We start from the raw sequence: 15,484 nt of genomic DNA, 5'->3' as shown, positions 1-15,484 counted from the left end.
GATAATTAGGCCATTGCAAGTTCCAATCCTAGTTGTTGGCCACTATCTCCACTCTCACATGGCAAATTTCATTAAAATGCGTACTTAATTTCTTGGACTTATGTTTCTGTTCTTTCTTGTTATGTTGTATACACCAATGTTGGTGCTTATTCCAGCTACAATACTCCCTGGATTTGGGGATTATCAGCGTCCTGATGAAAATTTTGGCCGCGGGGCATCCGCTCTCAAGAATAACTCGGAGCCCAAACCCTAACCGCTGCATAGGGGCGCTTATGCTCCTCGATTATTGTTGAGTCGGACTCGCTGGAAATATAAAATACTCACGATTTGACGTCCTACACGATGGTTCTACTGTTTCCAGAAGGCTTCCTCAATCGTCGAGGTTTCATCCCAACGTTTGCCCCACGGGATGCTAAGATACATTAGCGCACATTTTAGCTTGACATGCTTATGATTCATATTTTCATTTGTGTCTGGAGGGACACGCCCTAGTTTATAGGGAATGTCATTGCAACTATCATAGGATCCCAATGAAGTTTGCCGAATAGCGTTTCCTAAAAAAAGTTCACATTTTCTACTTATCATTCCCTTCGCCCAAAATTACTTGTCGCTTAATTAGATATATCTAGCACTAAAATATGTTTAGATACACTCATTTCAGCGACAACAAGGTTGTATGTGTTCTTCAATCCCGAACAATCATCCGATTCCAGCTCGCAAAACAAATCAGCGCTCCCTCTCTCTCTATAAGAAAACGGATTCCCTAGAGATCCGAATGGAACGAGATCCAAGTGGCAGTTAGAACTATTTTCATCCTTTCAGGCGAGATTCAGTTACGGTCTTTCTGTAACAGAGACAAAGATTCTCCCTTCTGTTCTCCCCGTGCTCCCCGGAAAAGCCCAACCATGTGCCGTCCGAAGCGGCCTCGTCGGGCCCGCCGGCCCCACTCGCAGCCTCACACCGCAGACCGCTATATCCGTCCGTGGCCTGTGGGGTGGAGTTGACCACAGACCTTTCTTCCTCCATCGTCCCACCGCCGTGAATTGCAGGAGTGGCGGACGCGGGGGGAGAAGAGAAGAGAAGAGAGAGAGAGAGAGAGAGAGAGAGAGATTCACGCGCGGCGGAGCCCGGCCACCTCCTTCCGACGTCTCCTCCGCCCACGGTAATCCGGCCCGATCTCGATCTTCTCTCCAGTCTCTTCGCGTTGGTTGCCCGGTGGGGATGGGACGGGAGTGGCACACGGACCGATCCATCCATCCATCCGTCGGTTCTCCCTCCTCCGGATGGGAAGGTGGTTTCGCCGATCGGCTTCGCTTCTCGGGCTGGCGGCGGGGGGTGACAGCCGGAATCGATGGGCCGGTGCGACGGCGACGGGTCTCGGTAGATTGGTGCCAGTACCATTTTCATTGCCCCCCGATGTAATTTCGGATGGCAGATTCCCCAACTTATACTCATCCTTATTTAGAATCTGAGAAGGCATGTTATGCTAGTTTATTTATGCCCAGTTTATTTATTTGGCGCCAGTCTTATTTATTTGGCAACGGTGGCACCGGGCGGAGAATGCCGGGATATATAAGGCCATATAAGGGGTTGTTATTACTAGCCTAGTTGCATTTACTGCTGTTGCTATGCCGTCGTGATGACACATTCCTTCATGTTGCATTGATATTGATGCTGTCTCTCTCCCGATGGTATATGTGCATTCTTACGCAGGAGCCATGGGTTTGACATCGGCGAAGGGGATCGCCCTCACCGTCTCCTTGTTTGGCCTCCTCGCGTTTCTGCTCGGCGTCATCGCGGAAAACAAAAAGGTTTGTGTTGCTTATATCTGTTATATGATGAATCATGCATGCGCTTTCTTGTGGAGAGTGCTGAATTCAGTACATGTTCCGGAATATGTTTTTCAGTAAAAAATTATTACTAGCACACATCAGTTCAGGAACCACCTCCTTTGCAATAATATTACCTTCCTACGAATTTTGGGTCCCATGTCTACTTCACTCGAACAGTCCCAACTGTGTATAGGGGAGCATGCATAATCAGAGTAATTATGGAAACCTCAAACTGCATATTTCCTCTTAGCTGACTGTAACTTGTTATGGATCTCTTCTGAATAATTTAACTTGGTGTGAATTTCGTTTTTCCATTGATGCAGCCTCCATATGGAACTCCTATCAAGGGAAAGGATGTTGTCATCTGCAAGTTCCCGAGTGACCCAACGATTGCAATGGGAAGCCTGTCCATTGTGGCACTTGTGTTAGCTGCTTTCATTGGGCACGTTGCCATCTTTTACCCGTACAAGGGCAAGTCGGTTCCTCGTGGAGCGTTATTTCAGAGCACCAGCTTGTCTGTGTTCTTCGTTATTGCTGAGTAAGTTCCCTTTGGCTCTGTGGCCAAGAATTTCATCTGGACCAGATGCAATAGTACCTAATGTTCCGATGTTGGTTCTCCTCTTGAGCCCTGCCATTTGATGAAGATTAGCTATGCTCAGTCGTTGATGGACCCTTGTTTCTTTTGATAGTGTGTACTTCATAAATAAATGCTGAACATTGCCAACATTCTAGTTCTTCGGTTAAATGGATTATCCTCTAGGGGATTTATTGAGGCTTAATGTTCAAGTGTTCAATTCTGCCATTTATGGTTGAGGCTTGATGTTCAAGTGTTTAATTCTGCAAGCTGTTATATTTCCCCTGTATGACTAATTGAATCATTACATTATGCACACTGCTGTCTCCTGCACTTAATACTAATTTACTTACTATGGTAATCAAGTTTCACATTGTTCATTCTACTAACTGTTCTTATGAAATCAGGCTGGTGTCAGCTCTGGCTTTTGCAATGCTGCTCTGGGCAACGATCACAGAGGGTCGCCATCGCACCAGTAACATTCATCATGACATGGATACCCTGTGCCCCACCGCAAAGACCGGCCTCTTTGGAGGCGCCGCTTTCCTGGCCCTTGACGCTGCTCTGTTCTGGCTTGTTTGCCAGATGCTGGCCCTTAATGCGAGGGCCGACTATCTGGATGAGGATGAGGATGAGGATGACAAGGGCGAATACGGCCAGGTTTATGCTACTGATGCCGATGGCACGAAGGTCTGAGTCGGCTAACTGCAGGATTTCAAAACTAGCACCGTTTAGATATATTTTAGATTCATTATGCGTCTTTGAAAAGGTCGGTTTAGTTCTCCAAAAAATTGTAGATATGTCGTGCCATTCCGTAGTCGTACATAAGGTCATTTTCTCATTCCAGTTTCAGACTTCAGATTGAACGATAAGTTGTGTTCTGGTTTGCTACTTCCCTTTCTGAATTAAAGTATCATGTTATCTGTGAATTTTTTATGTCTGCATTCTGTTGTTCTGCTATTTGTAAATCTGGAGGTGTCTTCAGATATCAGTGTGTTCAGTGAAATGTACTAACAATTACTCCCTCCGTTCCTAAATATAAGTTTTTTCTAGAGATTTCACTACGAACTACATACGAATGTATATAGACATATTTTAGAGTGTACATTCACTCATTTTGCTCCATATGTAGTCCGTATTGGAATCTCTAAAATACTTATATTTAGGAACGAAGGGAGTACATTTGACACCATGTTTCTAAGTGAGGTTTGATGAGAATCAAAGAACAGATACATGGATACACCAGGAATAGTATTGCTAAGTTACACAAATGATGTAGATACCACCATGTCTAGGACAAGCTAAATGTTCTGCTTTAACAACTCAACAATGGCAAAAAGGGTTCTAAACTAAAAGCATTACAAGAAGTGTATGCTCCCTCCGATCACAACAAGGTATGAGTCAGTTACCTGCCGTATTTCAATGTTAGTACAGTTTAGTTATATACTCCCTCCGATCACGAATATAAGATGTTTTGGCTATTTGAATATGGACTACTTACGGACTGAAATGAGTGAACAAACAAACTAAAATGCATCTATATACATTCAAATCAGAAAAAGAAGAGTTAGAGCATCTTATTGTAATGTGAACGTAGGGAGTATAGTTTAAATACATCATGTCTTCGAGAAGGTCCATTTAGTTTAACAAAAATTGTAGATATGGCGTGTCATTCACATAGTCGTACATCATAAGGTCATTTGCTCATTCCAGTTTCAGACTTCAGATTGAACAATAAACAATATTCTCATTTGCTACTTCCCTTGGTGAAATTATCATGTTATCTGTGAATGTTTTATGGCTCGACTTTATGTTGTGTTGTTGTGCTATTATGCTATTGTAATTCTGGATGGTGTGTGATTCTGAATCTACGTGTTGCGGTTTGTAAGCAACAAAATTACGTTACATTGTACAGAATGTAATGGCTGCACATTTAGGAAATGCAGAAACAAATTACATTTGACATCATGTTTCTACAAGTGAGGTTTGTTCGGCAGGAGAATCAAAGAATCAATTGCTACTTACACGGCCGCACCAGGCATAGTATTGCTAAGTTACATGTATGATATACATATCATCATGCCTAGGACAAGCTAAATCTTCTGAACAGCTAACATCCATGACAAAAACTGCCTCACAATGGGCGGTCGCCGACTTAGCATCACCTATCCCCAAAACCTTCTGCTTCAGAAGAAACTTGTAGCATTTGGAACTTACAACTTATCAGTTCAGGCATCAGGCATCTATGTCATGCCTTGAGCATCAATCTTGGTCACAATCAGCTTGATTGCTATCAAATTCACGGAACAAATGCAGACTGTTACTTGCGCTGTTGCATTATGCAAACTTTGAACAAATGGAGCCTGTTGCTTCTTTCTATACTCAGTCATGGCTGGTGGATAGTGAGTGAACCATACTGCATTGAGAGAAAGGAAGCGGCTTATATGTATGTGTTCAGTGCCATGCCATGCAACAAGAATTCCACATGGAAGAAACCAAGATATACTAACATGTTCCCTGCGCATAAGCATAATTGCTTTGTTGAATATGTAATGTCTAACAACACAAGTATCGTACTATGATCCAACACGAGTTTCCAACAACTCGTGACATGACCGTCCCATCATTCAAAAAAATGAATTACTAGATTTTGATGGAACGACAACTAGAATGAGTCTGATCTGAACATATTTGAAAAGCAAAGACTGGAAGCAAATCAGAAGGATATGTTATATTGTGCATACTACATGGTGTGGTTCTTGCCTACAGCACCCAGAAGGTTGCTTAAAGTAAGCTCCAGAATTTTCAATAATAATCGCTTCAACTAAAATATTGATGGGTGTAGACAAATCCAAGGCTGCTCATATATTATACATTATAGGATTCTTGGCAAAAGGATCAGGTCACTGGCTCCAAAATCATACCAGATGTAGAATGGTAGTACATCGACAACTCAAAGTGGTTAAGTACGTACCAGCCTAATTTATGCCAAGTATGCCCAAAGCCCTAACAATCGTTATGAAGCCAAATCCATTCGAGGCGCTTCCTGTTCTTTTAACGGTTAACACTTGCAGATTCTTTCTAGTTAATTTGATCTAAAAGGAAAACAAGGGTATTTGAACTACGAACAAGGATCAGTTAAGCATATAGGGGCCTCTTTGATTCGCGGGATTTCCAAAATGTAGGAATAGACTGGTGTTATGGCGCTGCTAGAAGGAGGGCGCGAGAGGGCCGGCCGGGGGCCTTTTTGCCCACGGCCGGGCAAGAGGGAAGGGATTTCCTTCTTAATTCTTGCTTGATTAGATTGATACATCTCCTCTCTTTATATAGAGAGGTTTACTTGACTCCCAAGCAAGCGACCCTTATCTCTAATTAACCCTAAGACTAATGGGCTATACCGCCAGCCCAGGCCCATTACGTACTCTAACAACTGGCATGCCACTGTGATACTACAGGATTGTAATGATGTTTGATTGTGCATAGGAAAAGCGTAGGATTCTTTCAAAGAGGTTGGAGTGGATGGAAAATTTCCTATGAAATCTAGTGCAAATGAATCCTTAGGAAAAAATTCTATGGCTTACAATCTTACGAATCAAACAACCCACGTAGGAAAAACCCAAGGATTAGAATCCTCCAAAATTCCATTGAGAATCCTTTGAACCGCAGAAGCCCATTCATGTTTTATCAAGCTAGGTTCTTCAACGTAGTCACATAAACATTCTTTAGTTAGAAAAGGGCAACTTTCTCTAGGTTGTAAATAACATCCGTGTTGTAGTATGACTATCTATGAAAGAATACATCAATGTTAAACTCAATGATTTTACCTTCTCCACGCCATGTTGGCTACTTGTCACGTTCCTCACTTGATGCTTTCCTAAGACTCAATATTACTCCACCGCTAAGACATGTGGTAACAACAGCAAGGGAAGCTTCAGTTGGTATATGATAACCTGCCACAAATCAGCATAATCAGCATGGTCTGTTAATGGTGACAGATCATAGTGTGGAATGCCATGAGTATAACAACTATGATTGCTCACCACAAAAGTCAAAGATCATCTTTGCCCCTATGAAGCCCAAAACGATACCAACAGCAGGCTGGAGAGCACATTGCCAACAGCAATAAGTGACAAGAAATAGATAATAGACAAATACGTAGGGATGCAAGCGGGGTGGGCTAGCGGACAATACCATAGTATAAATGTAGTGTTAATTTTAAGCAAGTGACGAGCAAATTTTAAACTAATTGATGAGTTTCACGGGACGAAGCGGGTTGCCGCTTGCGCCCCTACAAATATGGATATGTTCACACTCTTGACCATCCATGAACCAATACATGCGCATGGGGGTTAAAGAAAATGGCAGCAAGAAGGCAATCACCAGCCAGTTATCACTACCTAGACAGATCTCGGTGAAAATTCGAATGGTTGGTTTGTTAAAAGTTAAGTGCAAAAACTATAAATGATAAAAATGCATAACTACTGGATATTCTTTATGTATTTAAAAAATAAGTAAATATTTCAAGATACTTTAAAAGAGCAAGGGATATTATGTATTCAATAACAATCACTAAATATTTCAAGAAACTTTAGAAGAGCAAAGGACATTTACCTGCAGATACTCCAACTCAGACATGCTCTCAGAAATGAGTACGTAGAGTGACCTCAGGCCTACAGGGTAATTCCGTCATGTTATTACGTTAACACTTCAAAGTGTATTCGGAATGCACAAATTTGCGCTATGTATGAACATTCTGCATCAACAACTATGGTATCCAAGCTGCCTTTTCATGCATCACTTATTTTTCATTGTATGGTACTCCCCCTGTCTCAAAATATAAGACGTTTTTTTTTTTTGGCTCGTGAAAGAGTTTCATATCTAGCCTACCCCAACTTGTTTGGGACAAAAGACTTAGAAGAAGAAGAAGAAAAAAAAAACAATATAGGGAGTACATGTGATTACTAATTGCTCAACAGCATAAAAATGATGAAATTACTTGGTGATACATATCAGTTTCTTGTAATTAGAGAAGACAAAGGTGAATATCAAAGACTGCTACAAAGCTAGGGTTAGTGTTACTGATAGGCAATAGCCCCAACGTGTGGCTGAATTAACAGAAGCAGATTTCAGAGATTTAAAAAATACACACTGAGCTATTAACTTCACATTATACAAACTTACAAAGAAAAAATCAATGGAAGAAATAACTTCAAACCCGTGTATAGAAAGCAAGAATGAAGTCTTACGAGGAAGACAAGTTTTGAAACATACACAAATCAAAAGTCGGCAGTGTAATCCATCACTAATGATGGAGAACTATAACTTAAAAATGCTCCATTTGTCTATGAAAAGAGAAAAAAAAACATAGCGCACAGTTTGTTCATAGGGACAGAAAGAAGGTTTACCAGAAATAGCAAAAATATTTGATGACAATATTATAAGTGGGTCTCTTGTCACACCAAAGATTGCTGGTATTGAGTCGACCTACAAACTGAAGATGTTAATCCCCATGCTCGTGGTCCTAAAATGGAAAGGAAAACATCACGCGGGAAATATTGAGAACGAACTTACAGCAAAAGCAATATCACTTAGCTCGATCACTACCAGAGTCAAGAGTAATGGGGTGGCCTGTAGACATCAAACCAAAAATGACATATTCAGGAACAAATAGCTTTACGAAGTTGAAATATGTCTTTGAGATGGTTCACTCAGACACACAATGTTGCTGGTGGCGTTAGCTTTCCGTGCATGCAGAATTAATAAACCAGTCAAACATTAGTGGAACTGATAAAATTTCCATGTTACAGGACATAGACATATCACATTCCGTAACTAGTTAGTAATCATATCTGGTAACAAGCTTATGCAATAGCTGTTGTGATAATTGGTCATGCTTAAATCGGACATCACTTACTTTCCATATACCATCTTGATTTATCAAAAACCGATCACCGTCATAGTAATCTGGTAAAAGAAACAGAAGAGTGAGTTCATCACCCATGCAGAAAAGTGGAGGAGGCTGATAACCTAAATAACAAAAAGGTAAGAAAAACTGAAAATCATTTAATGGAGTTATTTACCAGTGACAGGAATGAATTTTTGGCATGTTTTCACAATGAAGTTATCAGACAGATCAGATTCTTCCTCGTCTCCAGCAAATAGCTGTCATATGAGTATGGCCGTTAGCATCCACATGTATTGGATCTATTAATATACCTGAAGTTACTAAAAAAATCATATTCCCGTTTTAGTTCAAATTTGAACTAAAGCCAGGACACTTATTTTGGATCGGAGGGAGTACTACTTATTGAAGTGCCACTCCATTTAAGCAACCAAAAATTGAATTGGATCTGTGACAACTTACGGACTCATGTAAGAACTAGGTTCGATTGTTATAACATACTACAACAAGAATACCCAATATAAGAAAAGGGGGGGGGGGATCCATTGCACCATTAGCTGCTCAATGATGGAAGGGTTATGCTTAATAAGTTTGTGGTAAGAGAGTACATGCAGCTAAATTGGTCGAACAAGATTGTTAAAAGACAGGGATGAGACTATGCTTTTGCCAAAGGAAACTTCGCTTGGGAAAAAGCAAGTAAATCCTTTTTAAGTGCGAATATTTTTTTAAGTGCTAGCATGAACTGCAATTGAGGACTAAAAACTGAGGGCTTTGAAGATTGGTGCACGGTTGGATATAGATGGTCAAAAATCTTTGTTTGATGCTGGTTATTTTGGCTGAAATATGAGCTGGGCTGGGGTGCAGATATCCCCCATGTAATATGTAATAAGTTTGCGTTCATTTAAAACTTTGCTTTCCTAGATCAGCTGATTAGCCTTAGGAGGCGGCAGCTTTAGCTTGCTCTTTTACCTTTGCACCAGGGTGATTTTTTATGCTTTCTGGTCCGTTATCTTATAATAGTGGAACCCGATCCTTTTCTGTGATTGTATGGAAAAAAAAAGTGCTAGCAAGAACTTCTCATAAAGGAAGTTGCCAATGAATAACAGCAAAAGTAACTATGTATGCGAAAGAAAAATAAAATATGAAAAGCATGACCCCTTTTTTTTAACATGGGAAGAACAGTTTTACCTTGTACGAAGAGAATAGCAGGATCGCAGCAAAAAATAAATTCACTGCTTCAAAACTCTACAGAACATGAGGAACTTATAAGCATTACTACAATTGGATAAAAATAATAATGGCAACATGGGAGAACAACCAACCTGAATGGTAGCTACTCCTAGAATGATCAACACTGCACGAAAGATCACTGCTCCGGCAATACCATAAGAAAGCACCCGATTCTTGTTTCCAATGTCACAGAAAGAGTGAGCAGAAAATCAAAAAGTATATTAGGACTTTGCCTATCACATTAGCTATTAACTGTACCTGGTACTCCAGTGGCACTTTAAAATACTTGAAGACCAGAATAAAAACAAAGAGATTGTCCACCGACAAACTCTGTTCCAACAAATAGCTGTTACATAACAGAACCTGATCACATTGTTATACCTCGAATATAGAAGAAATTAAGGAGTGCTTTTGTAAGAAATCATGTAAAGATATGCAAAGTCGCAACTAAGCAAAGTAGCAAACTAACTTGCACAACCCAAAGAGTGAGCTTACACAGCGTGCTGTTTGTTACTTTAACTAACCCTCATCCTATTTGTTAGTAGAACATTTTCCTACACGGTTATGTCTGAAACATAGCCATGCATTCATTCAAGCATCTAGTGAAGCTAGTACGCAATGATGCATTCGATTCTCGAATGGGCTCCTATATGGTCTTGAAAATTCTAATGCGGAAAGGAACCACACCTCCAACAGTTGGGTAAAACAGCCTCAATGTTAAAGATTAGTCGAGATGTATAGCACACACCCTGCAAAATATTCCGATGCCTTCTCGACCCCATCCTTCAAGGCGATGCTAACGCCGAATAATACTGCAGCGATGACCTGAAACAAGAGAAATTTTCGAGCTCCCCTTTCAGCACAAACAGTGAAGTATTACTAAAATTTCGCCACATGCACATGTAAAGACTCACCACCAATGCAACTCTTCTGATGGCAGAGTCTTTCGGGGTCATGCTGGCTTCCAGCGCAGGCTTCACGCTTCCATCGTTGACCGTTGCACGCGGGGTGGAACTCTTCGTCTCCATCTCTGCAGCATATGTCCACAAGAGGAAGCTCATAATTAAGCTCACAACAAATATGAGCAGTGCTTCAGTGGATAGCTCTGGGTGGTCACTGTACAATCAAAATTGACCTGGGATTCATGTTCAGAAATCATAATAAACTCTCTATAAGCTAACAAAAATATCCTTAGGTTCTATGAGTTGTCAAGCAACTCTAATTAAGCTCATGGGGCTTCACAGTTTCCACCGAACTCTAATTAAGCGCGGAGGACGCTTGGAGCTACCAGGGTGGGGGCGGGCGGCTTACCGGAGCCTACGGAGAGGCCGTCCTCCTGGTCGGCCTCCGTGGCGCGCCTCCCCCGCTTCTTCCTGCCCCTCTTCCCGCCGTCGCCGGGGCTCCGACGCGACGCGGCGACCACCGTGAGGAGCCGCCCCGGCGCCGGACGAAGCTGAACCGCGTGCAGCCACGGGGAAGAGAGGCGCGGAGGAACGAGCCGCGCGGGGGCGGCGGCGGCGACCATGGCGGCCATCGCCGGCGACGAGGTCGGGGAGAGGCCGGGGGGCGGGCAGCGGCAGTCCAGCGTACGGTCTCGCGCCTCAGCCACAGCGGGTGGGAGAACGAGCCGAGGAAACGGCAGCACACGTTTTTTTTTTAGCTGCTGCTGCCCGGCGGGCCAGCAGCCCACTAAAAGCCCAGGAAGACCCACAGCCCGCAGCCCAGCACGAACCCGAAAAGTGAGCCCGGTCTCGGCCCGATTAGGCTCTGCTACTAATTCCTCGACACGTGTCGCTGGCTCTCCATCCTCCTCCTCATTCGGGTAGTGTGCTGTGCTCGAGGGTTCCTCTTCCTCCACCGCGCCGCCGCGAGCCTCCCGACCCCTCGGTCGCGATTCTGCGAAATCCGGCGGGTTCCTCCACGATCCGAGGTAATTCGCCGGCGACTGGCGCCGCTGGAGCCGCCGATTTTGTCGATCTTGGTCGATTTCTCGCTGTAATCGTGCTTGCTTCGTGAATTTCCTGATGCGAGTTCTGCGACTGGTCAGGCCAGATGGGAGAAGGAGATCCCGACAGTGGCGGCGTCGTCGGAGCGACCTCGGCCTCGACCTCGACCTCGACCTCGCCGCCGCCGGCGGCGGCCGCCCCTGTGAGGGACATCAGGCGGTACAAGTGCGAGTTCTGCGACGTCGTGCGTTCGAAGAAGCGGCTGATCCGAGACCACGTCCTCGAACACCATAAGGTGGGGTCGCGCTCCTGGCTTCTCCCTGGTCCAGGACGTGTGTTATCTGTTCTGTTTTCTTATTAATAGAGCACCCGTGCTACTGATTTCTGCGGGAGCTGTGAATTGTGGGTGAGCTGAAGTGTTACCGCTGTGTGCTGTAGGACGAAGTGGATGGTCTGGATGAGTACAACGTAGGTGGTGGTGGCGGCAGTGCGCCGCCGGGCAAGGAGATCGGCCATGATTGCAAGGAGTGCGGCGCGAGGTTTAAGAAGCCGGCGCATCTGAAGCAGCATATGCAGAGCCATTCTCCCGAGGTATCCGAATAGTCCCGAGTTTTAGTTTTGTGTTCAGGGGGTTTCCGTATTGTTGGCGCAAGTGATGCATTCTGTTTGGCTGTTCAGTCGGTGCTCGAGAGCAAAATAAGCGCCGACCTCTGCTTAGAAGTGGTGTTTGAAACCCATTGCTTAACAGTGATGGAAGCTGTAGATGATTAAGAGTTGCTGCTTGATTGTTTCCAAGCGTGCTTGTTGTATGGTACTCCGAATTGCTGAACTGTGCTGACTTTTTGCAGGCTATTTAATTGCGTGAAGCATTGGATCCCAAAGAACTCCAAAATGCGAGAGGGCCCTGAATGGACTAGTACCAGGATGGGGAGACCCTCCTGGGAAGCTCCTTCAGGAAGCCTCTTTCACGCCCTTCTTCAGGTTATTCCTTTTTTTGTCAAACTACTTGCTGTTAGTTCTTGATCGTTACATGTGATGCACCCTTAGTATTTTGAAGCTACTGCATGCTCATGTCTTAGCACCCACCACTTTGTCAACAAATCGTGCCTTGTCAGTCATATGCTTGTATGTCATAGTTGGTGCTGCGTCATTTGAGTTATTATACTCAGTATCCAAGTACAATAGCCACTTAATGGCCTTCCATCTATGATCCAATAGTTAAGCAAGTAGTTGTAGGATGTGCACATGATAAGATAATGTTATATGTTTCATTGAGCATATTTTTATGTGAATGATGGTTATTGTGTTCCCTGAGTTCTAAAACAAATTATCCCTGAAATAATAAAAATTATGTTCTTTGGCACAAGTCACTTATCCGTTTAGTTCTGCAGTAATATTCCTTGCAGGAATAATAACAATTCCCATTTGACAGTGAATTATGTTGATATATTATTTACTACTCCCTCCGTCCCAAAATAAGTGACTCAACTTTGTACTAGCTTTGGTACAAAGTTAGTACAAGCTAGTACAAAGTTGAGTCACTCATTTTGGGATGGAGTACTATTTGGATCATTTGTTTTATTAGTGTGTGGGTGTACCATTGTTTATTTCTCTGAATTGTGCTGATTTTGGCAGACTACATGTTCAGATATGAATGTGTGAAGCATTGGATCCCAAGAACTCCAAAATGCCAGAAGGCCTTGAATGGACCAGTATCAGGAAGGGGAGACCCTCCTGAGAAGCTCCATCAAGAATGCCTCATTCACGCGCTTCCTCAGGTTTGCTTGTTCATTTGGAACTGCTTTTACCCTAGCCGTTGCTTCTTGTTCCAAGCTCTGTTTATTGGATGTGATGTGTATTTATTTGCTACTTAGCATTCTCAAACTACTAATGTGTATGTATGTACAATGTAGTATGTATGCCAAAGCTACTATTTATGTACTAAGCATTCTCAACATACTAAAATGTGCAGTCTTAGCATGCAGGGTGAATTACATGTAGTTTTGTTTAGTCATGTTGGATAACTGATGCTGTTGTACTATTCACGGTGTTACTACCACTTGATGGTCTTGCACCCAAATAGTTCTTTGTTAGATAGTACGTCCAAATTGTTTAAGCATGTGCACAATAATTCTGCTAGTGCTGTTGAGCATGTTTATAAATGTATGCATAAACTTATATTATGCCAAGTGAACTTTTCTTTGGATATGGGAGTACTATTCTGATTTTTATCCTTCTCAAAACTGTTGCAGAGACCCTTTGCCTGCCATGTAGATGGTTGCCCTTTCAGCTATAGCAGGAAGGACCATTTGAACCGCCATCTGCTTACTCATCACGGAAAACTATTCATGTGCCCTATGGAAGGATGCAACCGTAAGTTCAGTATCAAGGGTAATATCCAGAGACATGTTGAGGAATTTCACGAGGATGGCCCTCAGTGTGGAGGCAAGAAAGAGTTCATCTGCCCAGAGGCTAACTGTGGGAAGGTGTTCAAATATGCTTCCAAGCTACAGAAACACGAGGAATCACATGGTGAGAAACTGACTTTCTATAAATTTTTCATAGTTATTTTCCTTACTGTAATAAGATATGCTTAGCAATCACAATCTTGAAAGTTGATGATTCAAATCTTATGGTGCAGTCAACTTGGATTACACTGAAGTTATCTGCTGCGAACCAGGCTGCATGAAGACTTTTACTAATGTGGAATGCCTCAAGGCCCATAACCAATCGTGTCATCAGTATGTTCAGTGTGATATCTGTGACACTAAACAGCTTAAGAAGAACTTCAAGCGGCATCAGCGAATGCATGAAGGTTCGTTTGTCACTGAGAGGATTAAATGCAACTTCAAGGATTGCAAGCGCTCATTTTCAAAGGTGTGATTTGCAAGCTCACATGTTGCCTTTTTATGGATTTGTTTCTCTTCAATAAATTTCAAAACTGCTCTGTTTTCATTCTCAATAACTTTGAACTTCAGAAATCCAATTTGCACAAGCATATTAAGGCAGTTCATGAGCAGAGTAGACCTTTCACATGTGGATTCTCTGGGTGCGGCCAGAAGTTTTCATACAAGCATGTAAGGGACAATCATGAGAAATCTAGTGTTCACGTGCTTTTTGAGGTAAATACAAGGCAACCACCACCACCAATCACATAGTTTACCTCCACATGATGCTCTGTTCTAGGAACTTATAATCCGCACGCTGTTCACATCTTGGCAGGGCGATTTTGTGGAGGCTGATGAGCAACTTCGACCTCATCCAGGTGGCCGCAAGAGGAAGCCCATTTCAGTCGATACTTTTATGCGGAAGAGGGTAGCTGCTCCTGATGCTCCGCCTGCTTGCAGTGATGGAACTGAGTATCTGAGATGGCTTTTGTCAGGTTGATTTGTCCTGAACTGGAGGAAATATGCTATGTTTTTTCGGATGATCGAGCATTCTTCTGTACTTTGAAGTGTCCGCATTATTATTGTCAATGTTATGTATGTAGGAGTGTGCATGTATGTATGTATGTATGTATAGCTAAAGGAAATAGATTGGCAATAACAGTATGTACTGTGTGTCAAATAGGGTAGCAATTGGCAAGCAAGTCCTTTTTCTCTTGTTCAACTGTATGAAATATGAATAAATGAAGATGCGGCTTCCACTTAAGTAATGATGAACACCTATCATGTTTTAGATGTATTAACATTTTTGCTTAAAATTGTATTTTCTTTTGAGATAATGGCTGTATCTTTTCTTTTTCTGAAAAAATATGGCAGCGAATATGTTTATACAATACAAACATGGCATGTGTATCTTGAAAAGTAAGAAGAATTAAAGTTCTGCTCCTCAAGATGTTGAAAAATGCAGCCGGATCATTCATCCCTTGGGCATACTATGATCCAAATCTAGCAACAACTCGCTGGAAGAACATGAAGAAAGATCCTGCCAACCGCCCCATATACACGTCGTCAAATGGTTACGAAACCCCACAAGCCACTCACTGGTCTCCTCGAAG

General features: G+C 42.7%; 2 protein-coding genes and 1 pseudogene across 6 annotated transcripts; 2 read left to right on the top strand and 1 right to left on the bottom strand.

Annotated features, from left to right (window-relative positions):
- The first annotated feature begins 790 nt into the window (after positions 1 to 790).
- Positions 791 to 3,397, top strand: LOC123180143 (uncharacterized). The gene is made up of 4 exons (XM_044592113.1): positions 791 to 1,162; positions 1,714 to 1,811; positions 2,156 to 2,370; positions 2,814 to 3,397. The coding sequence occupies exons 2-4, from the start codon at positions 1,719 to 1,721 to the stop codon at positions 3,100 to 3,102; spliced, it is 597 nt and encodes a 198-aa protein (XP_044448048.1). The 5' UTR covers positions 791 to 1,162; positions 1,714 to 1,718; the 3' UTR covers positions 3,103 to 3,397.
- A 941-nt stretch (positions 3,398 to 4,338) lies between these two features.
- On the bottom strand, positions 4,339 to 11,188 carry LOC123157510 (thylakoid membrane protein TERC, chloroplastic-like; annotated as a pseudogene).
- Positions 11,189 to 11,274: 86 nt separating this feature from the next.
- On the top strand, positions 11,275 to 15,168 carry LOC123180142 (transcription factor IIIA). Of its 5 annotated transcripts, none has more exons than XM_044592108.1 (9): positions 11,275 to 11,468; positions 11,591 to 11,779; positions 11,923 to 12,075; positions 12,333 to 12,465; positions 13,120 to 13,262; positions 13,737 to 14,016; positions 14,126 to 14,361; positions 14,463 to 14,606; positions 14,707 to 15,168. In XM_044592108.1, the coding sequence occupies exons 5-9, from the start codon at positions 13,125 to 13,127 to the stop codon at positions 14,869 to 14,871; spliced, it is 963 nt and encodes a 320-aa protein (XP_044448043.1). In that variant the 5' UTR covers positions 11,275 to 11,468; positions 11,591 to 11,779; positions 11,923 to 12,075; positions 12,333 to 12,465; positions 13,120 to 13,124; the 3' UTR covers positions 14,872 to 15,168. The 5 variants fall into 5 exon arrangements, with proteins under 5 accessions (XP_044448043.1, XP_044448047.1, XP_044448042.1 ...); XM_044592112.1 differs by having other exon boundaries at positions 11,314 to 11,468; positions 11,586 to 11,779; positions 13,133 to 13,262; XM_044592107.1 differs by having other exon boundaries at positions 11,314 to 11,468; positions 11,586 to 11,779.
- The last annotated feature ends 316 nt before the right edge of the window (positions 15,169 to 15,484 follow it).

This window comes from Triticum aestivum, chromosome 1D (assembly GCF_018294505.1).
Source record: "Triticum aestivum cultivar Chinese Spring chromosome 1D, IWGSC CS RefSeq v2.1, whole genome shotgun sequence".
Taxonomy (NCBI): domain Eukaryota; kingdom Viridiplantae; phylum Streptophyta; class Magnoliopsida; order Poales; family Poaceae; genus Triticum; species Triticum aestivum.
The sequence above is the reverse complement of the archived record's forward strand: the minus strand, read 5'-3'. Positions and strand labels throughout refer to the sequence as shown.